At 45.8% G+C, this 11,832-nt stretch overlaps 1 protein-coding gene across 1 annotated transcript; it reads left to right on the forward strand.

The window, feature by feature from the left end:
• Nucleotides 1-486: 486 nt before the first annotated feature.
• On the forward strand, nucleotides 487-4,058 carry LOC141779846 (serum amyloid P-component-like). The gene is made up of 5 exons (XM_074654875.1): nucleotides 487-1,940; nucleotides 2,165-2,219; nucleotides 3,202-3,304; nucleotides 3,398-3,695; nucleotides 3,789-4,058. The coding sequence occupies exons 2-5, from the start codon at nucleotides 2,165-2,167 to the stop codon at nucleotides 4,056-4,058; spliced, it is 726 nt and encodes a 241-aa protein (XP_074510976.1). The 5' UTR covers nucleotides 487-1,940.
• The last annotated feature ends 7,774 nt before the right edge of the window (nucleotides 4,059-11,832 follow it).

The raw sequence follows: 11,832 nt of genomic DNA on the forward strand, positions 1-11,832 counted from the left end.
CATAATAAGTTATTTACTGTTTGCTTATTGTCTTTTTTAATTGTATGTACAGCACTTATATTATTATTATTATTATATACAGATGATTATCTTCAGGATTTGAAATGCAAAAGAGATGTGATGTATAAATGTAAGTCAACGTGAGTAGTCTGTACTTGTTGTACGAAGAAGTGACATAAGGTTTTACTGGCAGAGGAGTCCACTATGATGGAACCTAAAGATTACAAATCATCTTGTTGGGACTGTCTGTGCCAAGTTTAATGGCAAGCTATCTTTGTCATTTCACTCAAAACCACAAATATGAACCTGCTGGTGGCACAGTATAGGCAAAAAGTCAGGGGGTCGTCAAAGTTATGGGATGCATCGTATGGGAACCATGAAGGTTTGTACAAATTTCCATGACAATCCGTTGAAGTTCAGTCAGGACCACTTTAGCTAAAGAAAAACTTTATTTCCATTTGCAGTAATATATATATATATATATATATATATATATATATTTGGTGGTATGGCTCTGCTCTTGGACCTCCCTGCCCATCCTACGTGGATCCACGTGCATACATGGAAAGCATAAGGCAAGGAGAGCACACCTCCTTGCCCTCATGTGCATACATGGAAAGCCAAAGGCAGGGAGAGCAGCAGCAAAGACCCCCCTGGGTGCAGAACAGAGCCGGCATCAATGACAACATAAATGACATTGATTAAGTTAGACACAGTATTAAAAGGAGGTGCTGGGGTGGAGGTGGGTTGCGAGTGGCTTGTAGAGGAAGCAGCAATGATAGGCAGGCTGAAGCTGCTTAAAAAAGGCGCCCTATATGAGATTTGCCAATTGAATGCATGGAGGGGAATCAGCTGACACATCAGCTGATTGGGCTGGCTTAAGATCAGCTGCTATCAGCTGATAGAGTTATGATATGAGCAGTGCTTGACTTTGTGGCCTGCCTGAACTAACACTACACTCGATTTCTTGAGATATTTCAGCCTGGACCAAAGTGGAGGACTGACCAACAGAGTGACAATGGCATCCTTTTGGGCATGCCAATAGCATGGTTAACTAGAAGTATGGCAAGCCGTTTTAACATTTAATAGCTAGACTCGAATATATATTGCAGATATCCGTAATTGAATTACAGATAACTGCAACATATATCCAGTCTAGCTATTAAATGTTAAAACGGCCACTTGTACTTTTTTTAAGGATTTAAAGATATCTTAAATTTAGTTTTGACTAACACAATCAAAGCTGTAGATGTGTTGAAATACAATTTCTACTAGTAAGAATGTCATTGTGTGTATCTCTAATTGCCATTCTGACTAGTGAGAATACAATTTTGACGAGCATAAATTCTATTATGGATATCTAAAATGTAATTACAGATAGGAGTTTGAGTCAATTGAATGTTAAAATGGCTTGCCATACTAGAAGGGCACTCGGAGAGCACAAACCTGCGCCAAGGCCAAATGCCCTGTTTCGTAATGTTGACGAAAGTGAGCAATAACGCATGTATCTGCCGCGTGATTTGGATTCGAACAGCCATCGTCAAATGAGACTTTGATCCTGTTATTGCAATGAGATATTTGTTTTTTTATTTGTATTAGACCAGAACAGGCCAGATTTACGGGACAACTGTTAGAGGAAGGTAAATCATTACACTGATTAAGGTAGCCAACGGGGAGGGTCATTTGGGTTACGATGTTTTGATATAGCACTGTACCCAGATATACTAACCAGTTGTGTTGTACCTCTGAGTCGCAAACTCAGATCTTTTATGCAAATAAAGGGTCTTTTGAATCTCCAACAGTTTTCTTCTCCTGAGTCTTGTGTTTCACACATACTTTGGCGCCATACTTTGGGAAGAGCAAAGAGGATTTTTGAGACGATTTTTGTCAAACATTCCACTGTGGAGAGGGTGGCTGCTGCATAAAGCTGACGTAAGCTGGTAAGGCCTAATAGAGGAATTTAACATGACTGCATTATATACAAACATGTTTACCCTTTTCTCCCTGTATAACATATTGTAGTGGGCTAACTTAAGTAACAGCAAATTAATTTGAAGTCTATTACACACTGGAAGTGGAAGTATTAGCATTATAAATATTATTATAATGATCATTACATATAACTCTCTGCATTTTGTACGGTGATTATTTGTCTTTGTATTAGATGGCGTTGTATCTTCTACTGGTGATGCTGACAGCATGTGCTGCCATTCCTCAAGGTACAAAATATATCTTCTTCATTTAACAAAGGGAATGCCAAAATGAAACATCCCAAGAAAGATACATGACATCTGGCTTACAGGAGTTTGTTGTCTTTTTGATTTTTGTTACCTTCATGCTCACTCTTTTTGGGTATGTACAAATATTTTTTTTCCTAAATTAATAGGATGAAACAAATAATGAGGAATATGAGCTTTACATTAAAAGCAACAATTGGGCAAAACATTTAGAATGTAAGAGGAAATTATTAGTATTGTCCATAGTCATACTTCTACTATCATTGTCATTCATTTAAATAGTACAATGCAGAAAAAATATATAATCTTAAATATCTATGACGACAATTGTTTCATTTGCAGCCCTTCGTTCATCAACAAGTTGGCAGTCGGGATAAGTAAACAATTCCGATGTAGGGCAGGGAGGGACAGTGAGTCCTTCAGCTCCAATTCATTTTTCTATGAGAAGTGGCGAATGTCTCGCAAACACCACGAGACAGACAGCAGCTGTGGGCAGGTAGTGCAGAGGGCAAAGTTCAGCTTAGCTGCCCTAGTGGTGTGGTTCTACGGATAGCAAAGTACACAGTAAATTCAACATGTTTCAGAGTTGTTGCCACAATTAATCCAGTGATTTGATGTTACGCGTTTATGTCTTCTCAAAACATCTTTTCCTGTTATGCTCCTGTCTGTCTTGCATAAACAATCAAAAGGCCATGATGGAGTGTGTGTGATTTACTATCAAAGAACTGGGAGACGTGATGAAACATGTCCCATTGAATGAAGTTATTGTTTATTTAAGTGTGTAAAACAAAGCAGATCAGTACAATTGATATCAAAACTCAGTTGAAGCTGCATTCATTCATTTTTGGTCAGTCGGGGGCAGAGATCCACCGGTTTGTCCACTGAATATATTTCTGTGTAATTGTGTTCTCATTATATAATTTATTTTTCACATTCTGAATTAGAATTTCTCTCTTTTTCAAAGATCTGTCAGGTAAAATGTTCACCTTCCCACAACAAAGCAACACATCTCATGTGAGGCTGACTACATCAACACAGGTTCTGAGGGCTGTGACCGTTTGTCTCAGGTGAGGTTGAATATGCAAAATGAATGAAACAACCCACTGTGTGTCTGACTGTAGAAATATTCATCAATGATAATGTCTTTGTGATGCCTACAGATCCTTTACAGACCTCCGTAGAGCTCACCCCCTGTTCTCTATGGCCACCCCTTCTGTTTCCAATGAAGTTCTGATTCTCAAGGATGCTGCAAACGATGAGTTTCAGCTCCATATCAGGAATAAATATGTAGACATAAGAGGGCAGGACTACAAACTGAACACGTGGCACTCAATTTGTACCACATGGGACTCTGCGTCTGGACTGGTACAGCTGTGGTTGGATGGAAAACCCTCAAGTAGGAAGTTCATCAGCTCTGGATCCAGCATCAGCGGCCCCATTATAATTGTTTTAGGACAGGTACAGTTATATTGCTAAGCATTATTTTTGTACCTTATGTCTCTAGATTTTAAACAAATATTGTATAATGCTATTTATCTTTAATCTATACAGGAGCAGGATTCTCATGGTGGAGGTTTTGACTCGTCTCAGTCTTTCGTTGGCATGATGTCTGATGTCCACATGTGGGACTACACCATTTCCCACTGTGAGATCCAGAAGTACTTGGATGGAATGACCTTCACTTCAGGAAATGTGCTCAACTGGAATGCGCTGGAGTTCCACATAACAGACAGAGTGCTGATAGAAGATAAACAACCGATCTGTGACTCAACTGTTAGAACATTTGGTCGAGGGTCATTTATGACGTCTTCTTCTTATTAGTTCTGTTAATGTGATTTTGGTTTGTGTTTGGTTTGGTTTCTTTTATATTCTTATTCCAGTGTTTCCTGTTTTATTTTGTAATTCACTCCTGTGTCTTGTCTGGTTTTACTTCCTACCTTTGTTTGTTTTTCCCGCCTTTGTTGATTGTCTGCCCCGCCCTGATTTGTTTCACCTGTGTTTAATCACCTGTGTTTGTTCCCCTCTGTCTTTGTCGGTTCGTTTGTCTCTCCAGCCCCGTCTACCTTGTCCTCCGTTTTACTTGTTACCTCCTGCCCTGATCCTGGTGTTCCTCGTGTTTCCCTGGTTGGAGATTTTTGGTTTTGTTCTCAGTTTTTTTTTTTTGTTGTTTGTTGGATTTGTTTTTTTGTACTTTGTTCCCCTCCCTGCCTTTTTGTTGTTTGGATAATTCAGCTTGATATTATTAAAGCTCGCTTTTATTTTAAACTACATTTCTGCCTGTAACTCTGCGTTTGGGTTCCTCAGTAAATTCACATCTGTGACGGAGTAGCCGTCACTGACTGTGGGCAGCGCACACACATCACCTCAGGCCACACACACCAACATTTCTCCGCTGCGCCGCAGACACACACACACACACGCCAAACATTTCTCCGCTCCCTTCCTGATTCACTCCGTAGTTAAACACATCGCGACATATCCCTCTCCCCTAAACTGTTTATCAGTAGTGCGACCAAAGGTGCACACTTGGTTGTTCTGCTGTTTCCTATACGCATACATTACACAAACATTATTTTCACTCACCAGTTGCTGAAACGCTGCCTGTCCATCCTGCCAAGTCCCATTCATGGGATTGACGAGCAAACAGGGCCGTAACAAATCCCCCCGTTATAAAGGGTGCCCTCGGGCGTTTTGAGAGCATGTGATCAGTTTAAATATGTTTATTATTTGAAATTGTGATTGTTGCAAATTAACTTGTTTTGGTTGGGGGGGGAATGTTTAGACAGAGATATATCATTTATATGTGGGATATGCCTGGGTTGAAGGGACTATGGATATCTGCTATGATGAAAGATGATGTTAATTGTTATTTCTGTGTAAAGAATACGCCCAGGGGAGGGGCTATTGGGATAAAAGGGGGTCATCTTGGCCACCTGGGGGAGTCTGGTCTGGAAGTGTTGACAGAGAAGGTCACACTCAGACACTCAGGAAGGTAAAATATAGATTGTAGTTGGATTGTTTTTGCCTATTCTGAAAGAACTCAAGGAGTTATTAAGGAACTCGATTTTCCGTACTATTTGCTGTTTTGTACAAAGCTTATTTTCTATTTTTCACTTTTTTGTAAATAGCCACAATGATTGCACTTTGGGAGGCCGGCAGAATAAAAAGGGAATGAATACAACGTTTTCCGACTACGCCAGTGTTTTTATGTTGCACGGAGTTTTTGACGTAGAACCCCGCGACATATGGTGTCAGAAGTGGGATGGCTAGTCGGAAGGACATAACCACACAGGAGCGCACAGGACTGCGTTCCCAAGGGCAAGGGCAGTCAGAGGAGGGCGCGGCCGCCAGCATGGACCCAGCTGGGGAGACGGATCATACTACGTCGTCCTCAGAGGAAGATGAGGAGGGGAGCAGGTACAGAGAAGATCTCATAGCACCTGCAGCTCCATCATCAACTGGGGGGCCAGGAGAAGAACTACTGACAATGATGAGAGAATTTATGACAGCACAAAATAGGAGGGAGGAGGGCCTGTTAGCAGAGATCCGAGGCCTGAGATACGCTGCTCCTACTCCAAGCACGGTAACAGCAAGCAGTCCAAGAATTGATCTGCCGACGCCAGTACCCCAGCGTGGGCAATGGCAGGCACCAACAGAGACGTTCTCTCCTATAGCAGCAGCTATAGACTATAACAGCAGCCCTGAGCATCCAAGACCAGGGTGGAGACATTACAACGAGCCCAAATTATCCCCGTTTCAGATGGGGGAGGATATTGAGAACTATTTGTTACGTTTTGAGCGTATTGCCAAAACATGGAGATGGCCGGAGAATGAGTGGGCATGCAGACTCGTTCCACAGCTGTCGGGGAAGGCATTGGAGGCCTACACCATGATGGATGAGGAGAGGGCCCACTGCTACAACGACCTGAAGGGAGCACTGTTGACCAAGTTTGACATCTCTCCAGAGACGTATCGGCAGCGGTTCCGGTCCACAGTGGTGCCACCTGGTGAAACCCCCACAGAGACCTACCACCGCCTGAAGGGTCTCTATCGACGCTGGATTCGGCCAGAGCAGCACACCACGGAGGAGGTCGGTGAGGCCATTATCCTGGAGCAGCTACTCCGGATACTCCCCCCTGAAGTGAGGACCTGGGTGAAGGAGCATGAACCAGAGGGTGGACTCTCCGCTGCCAAGCTGGCGCTACAGTACCTCAACGCTCGGAGAGGAGGACCAGCTGCACGTTCCTACAGTGCAGCCCCCAGACCTACACTTCAGTTACCCCAGCCCCGGCCTACGAGGAGAGAGTTTAGCCAGGAACCACCAGGTAACTTCAGCTCAGCCCTAAACCAACGAGGACCCGGTAAGGACTTTGTTTGTTTTTATTGTCAACAGCCAGGGCACAAAGCTTCTGTGTGTCCCATACGCAAAGCTAAACTCACCTGCGCTTGCTATGCTCCCCGGCCTGAGGTGGAGGATAGTGAAGTGAGGTTACAACGCTACAAAGCTGTGACGGTTAATGGCCAGCAGGTTACTGCTCTTTTGGACAGTGGTAGCTTCATGTCGCTGGTGCGGCAGGATCTGGTGCCTGTAAACAGTGTGGATTACAGCAGACAAGAGGACATACTATGTGTTCATGGGGATAAGCATCCTTATCCCACAGCTGAATTAACTGTTACCATTGATGAACAGTCTTACTTGTTGACTGTTGGGGTGGTTGCAAAGTTACCTGTTGCTGCCCTCCTGGGTTGGGACTTACCTGTACTTCTGGACTTGCTGCAGGAGAACAGGCCAGTGGAAACTGACACTGGGCAGAGGGGGGAAGTTAATGTCACTGTTTCTTGTCCTGTGATCACTCGTGCCCAGGCGAAAGCTGGGGTCCAACCGCTCCCAGACCTTCACCGTGGTCTGTGTGAGGGTGGCACTCAGGGGCTAAGAAAAGAGGAACCTTGTGCTCATCCTTTCCCAGACTTTGACAGTAGTCTGTTCGATGGTGGCACCAAGGGCCCAAGAAAATCCCGTCGCCAACGCCGCTTTGAGAAGCAGCTGAAGTCAGCAGAGCCCAAAACAAAGAGTACACTGTCAAATGAAATGTGGGCAGTACCTGATGATATTTCTGTGCTACAGAGGGGGGATACAACTTTGAAACATTTGTTTGCTAAGGTGGGGGAGGGAGCAAAGGGAGATTGTGTGGGAAGGGAAAGGTTTATTGTGGAAAAGGATGTGTTGTACACTGTTGATAATGACCATAAACGCCTAGTAGTTCCTGCTAACTGTAGGTCACTCGTCATGCACCTAGCACACACACTCCCATGGTCTGGACACCTTGGCCGCAACAAAACATATCTGCGCATCAGTTCACGCTTTTATTGGCCCTCCATGTACACAGACATTCAGAAATATTGTGCCACATGCCCAACATGTCAAAAAACATGCATTGCCCGCAAGTCTGACCGAGCTTTTCTGCAGCCACTACCTGTTATCTCCACTCCATTCCGCAGGATTGCCATGGATATTGTGGGCCCGTTGGTGAAAAGCAGTGGTGGACATGAGTACATATTGGTGGTGTGTGACTATGCTACTCGTTTCCCAGAGGCTTTTCCCCTGCGCACGATCACCGCTCCTGCTGTGCTGCGTGCGTTGGTGCAACTGTTCTCCAGAGTGGGAATACCTGATGAGATCCTGACGGATCAGGGAACGAACTTCACCTCCAGGTTGATGCAGCTCTTCCAAAAGCAGCTGGGCATCTCAGCAATCAAAACTACGCCATACCACCCACAGACTGATGGTCTGGTTGAAAGGTTCAACCAGACATTGAAGAATATGCTGCGGAAGTTCGTGGATGATACTGGCAAGGACTGGGACCGTTGGCTGCCATTCCTGCTCTTCGCCTATCGTGAAGTTCCCCAGGCATCAACTGGTTTCTCCCCATTCGAGCTGCTTTATGGCTGGGAGGTACAGGGACCCTTGGATCTGCTCCGCAAAGGATGGGAGACACCTTCCACCTCGCAAGACGACAGAGGGGTGGTGCAGTTTGTGCTGGAGATGAGGGATCGGCTGTCAAGGTACCAGGAGGAGGCAGAGGTTAACCTGCGGGAGGCCCAGAAAAGCCAAAAGACCTGGTATGACCAACAGGCCCGGCACCGTGAGTTCCAGCCTGGCCAAAAGGTTTTGCTGCTTCTCCCTTCATCCAACAGCAAGCTCCTAGCAAAATGGCAAGGGCCGTACCTCATCACCCGAAAAATGGGTCCGGTCACTTACGAGGTCCATCACCCAGACAAGAAGAAACCCAAGCAGACCTACCATGTGAATCTCTTGAAAGAGTGGAAGGACCGGTTGATCCAGGTACCAGGGGAGGTTCTGATGGTAAGGAAGGTCGACAGTGAAGAAGAGGTGGAGATGGGACTGGAGACCCTTACTACACCAGCTGATCCTGTGTTGGCACATCTTGAACCAGGACAAGTTGCACGGCTCCTACAGGTCTTCAAGATGACGCCGTCCTTATTTGCTGCCAGCCCAGGGAAGACAACGCTAGTGGAGCATGTCATTCGCCTCAAAGATGGACGACCAATTCGTCAACGTCCCTACCGTATTCCGCAGCAGCTGGTGGGAAGACTGCAGCAGGAGGTGGAGGAGATGTTGAAACTTGGAGTGATTGAACCATCCAACTCAGAGTGGTGTAGTCCGGTGGTCATCGTCTTCAAGAAGGATGGCTCCCTCCGAATATGCATTGATTTCAGGAAGATCAATGCCATCTCAGAGTTTGACGCCTATCCCATGCCAAGAATCGAGGACTTGCTGGAGAAGATCGGAGCTGCAAAGTACATCACCACCCTTGATCTCTGCAAGGGATATTGGCAGGTGCCACTGGAGGAGACAAGCAGACCCTACACGGCGTTCCGAACCCCAGCTGGACTCTACCAGTTTACAGTGATGCCATTTGGACTACACGGAGCACCAGCCACCTTCCAGAGACTGATGAACAGAGTACTCCAGGGTTGTGACAACTGCAGCGCTGCATACCTGGATGATGTGGTGATCTTCAGCAACACCTGGGTAGAGCATGTCCAACATCTATCACTTGTTCTGGGGAGGATCCAGAAGGCTGGGCTGACACTCAACCTTTCCAAGTGTGAGTGGGCGCGAGAGGAGACACGGTACCTTGGTTACCAGTTGGGACGAGGGGAAGTACGGCCACAGGTGGATAAGGTGGAAGCTATCCAGAACTGCCCTCGACCACGGACCAAGAAGGAGGTACGGTCCTTCCTGGGATTGATTGGGTGGTACAGGCGATTCGTGCCACAGTTCGCGACCATTGCAGCCCCACTCACAGCTTTGACCCGCAACGAACACAGGAACCCAGTAACTTGGTCAGATGACTGTGAAACAGCCTTCAGCACCTTGAAAAAACACCTGTGTTCTTCTCCCGTCCTCAAGAGTCCAGACTTCAACAAAAGATTTCTGGTACAGGTGGACGCATCGGCAGTCGGCCTTGGAGCAGTCCTGGCCCAAGGGGACCCTGGGGACGAACACCCGATTTTGTACCTCAGCCGCAAGATGCAGCCACGTGAGACCAGGTATTCCACTGTGGAAAAAGAGGGCCTGGCCATCAAGTGGGCACTGGATAGCCTACGTTACTACTTGCTTGGCCGAGAGTTTGACCTGGAAACTGACCATCGGGCTCTCACCTGGATAAACACCATGAAGGATCACAACAGCCGCCTGACTCGATGGTACCTCTCACTGCAGCCCTTCAAGTTCTCCATCCGACATCGATCCGGCAAGGCCAATGTGGTGGCAGATTACCTTTCCAGGTTGCCGCACATCGCCAACCTCCGGGAGGAGGGGGATGATGTGACGGAGTAGCCGTCACTGACTGTGGGCAGCGCACACACATCACCTCAGGCCACACACACCAACATTTCTCCGCTGCGCCGCAGACACACACACACACACGCCAAACATTTCTCCGCTCCCTTCCTGATTCACTCCGTAGTTAAACACATCGCGACATATCCCTCTCCCCTAAACTGTTTATCAGTAGTGCGACCAAAGGTGCACACTTGGTTGTTCTGCTGTTTCCTATACGCATACATTACACAAACATTATTTTCACTCACCAGTTGCTGAAACGCTGCCTGTCCATCCTGCCAAGTCCCATTCATGGGATTGACGAGCAAAAAGGGCCGTAACAAATCCCCCCGTTATAAAGGGTGCCCTCGGGCGTTTTGAGAGCATGTGATCAGTTTAAATATGTTTATTATTTGAAATTGTGATTGTTGCAAATTAACTTGTTTTGGTTGGGGGGGGAATGTTTAGACAGAGATATATCATTTATATGTGGGATATGCCTGGGTTGAAGGGACTATGGATATCTGCTATGATGAAAGATGATGTTAATTGTTATTTCTGTGTAAAGAATACGCCCAGGGGAGGGGCTATTGGGATAAAAGGGGGTCATCTTGGCCACCTGGGGGAGTCTGGTCTGGAAGTGTTGACAGAGAAGGTCACACTCAGACACTCAGGAAGGTAAAATATAGATTGTAGTTGGATTGTTTTTGCCTATTCTGAAAGAACTCAAGGAGTTATTAAGGAACTCGATTTTCCGTACTATTTGCTGTTTTGTACAAAGCTTATTTTCTATTTTTCACTTTTTTGTAAATAGCCACAATGATTGCACTTTGGGAGGCCGGCAGAATAAAAAGGGAATGAATACAACGTTTTCCGACTACGCCAGTGTTTTTATGTTGCACGGAGTTTTTGACGTAGAACCCCGCGACAACATCACATGACACACTTGCTAGCTTGCTAAATTGTTAGCCTCTGTGACTTCCAGAGGCCGACAGTAATGTTAATATTGCCGTTGCTTATCAGCAGTGTTCTCACGACTTAACGACTTGAATGCCAAGCATATTGTGTACACGACTTCCCATGTCGTTAACACGAGCTCACGAGTTTCATTTGAAGGCACCATCAGTCAGGGTTGGCCCAGGTGTTCCCACTTGGCCCTAAGGATCCCTGCCACCAGGTCCCTGCAAAATATGGCAACAGATCGGTAGGGAGAGGCAGGGGTCGTCACAGAAGAGAACATTAAAAAAGTCCACATGTAATGCTTGTTGGGATTATCCGACAGAGAAATATCACTCTGCATCTTTGATATATACCCCACCTACCACATTGTCTTGGTTTTGCCCACAGCACATATGGTTCAGTCTTACGGTCCAGATACTCTCTTCAGACTAAAACTGAAAGGTGGTGTTTTTGCATCATGCCTAAATCTAAAATGTAATATATATATATATATATAAATATATATCTTAAAGGGTAAAGATGCCCCTGAGACAGTCCAGCACATAGTAGCAGGGTGTTAGATGCAAGCTGGATCAGCGTACATGGAATGGCACAACCAAGTGGCTGATAGTGTACAGAAACATCTGTACCCAGTACAGACTAGAAGTTCCCAAATCCCAATGGGACATACCACCCAAGGTGGTTGAGAACAACAGGGCTAAGGTCCTGTGGGACTTCAGATTCAAAACTAACAAGCAGCTGCTGGCTAACCAACCGGACATAGTGGTGGTTGACAAACAGCATAGG

The sequence above is a fragment of the Sebastes fasciatus genome, chromosome 12, assembly GCF_043250625.1.
Source record: "Sebastes fasciatus isolate fSebFas1 chromosome 12, fSebFas1.pri, whole genome shotgun sequence".
NCBI lineage: Eukaryota > Metazoa > Chordata > Actinopteri > Perciformes > Sebastidae > Sebastes > Sebastes fasciatus.

What these genes read in the sequence shown, in the direction of transcription:
- LOC141779846 (XM_074654875.1), top strand. Translation starts at nt 2,165, where the DNA reads ATGGCGTTGTATCTTCTACTGGTGATGCTGACAGCATGTGCTGCCATT. An exon ending in ATGTGCTGCCATTCCTCAAG is followed by an intron (nt 2,220 to 3,201) that starts GTACAAAATATA and finishes TCTTTTTCAAAG; the next exon opens with ATCTGTCAGGTAAAATGTTC. An exon ending in TTATAATTGTTTTAGGACAG is followed by an intron (nt 3,696 to 3,788) that starts GTACAGTTATAT and finishes TAATCTATACAG; the next exon opens with GAGCAGGATTCTCATGGTGG.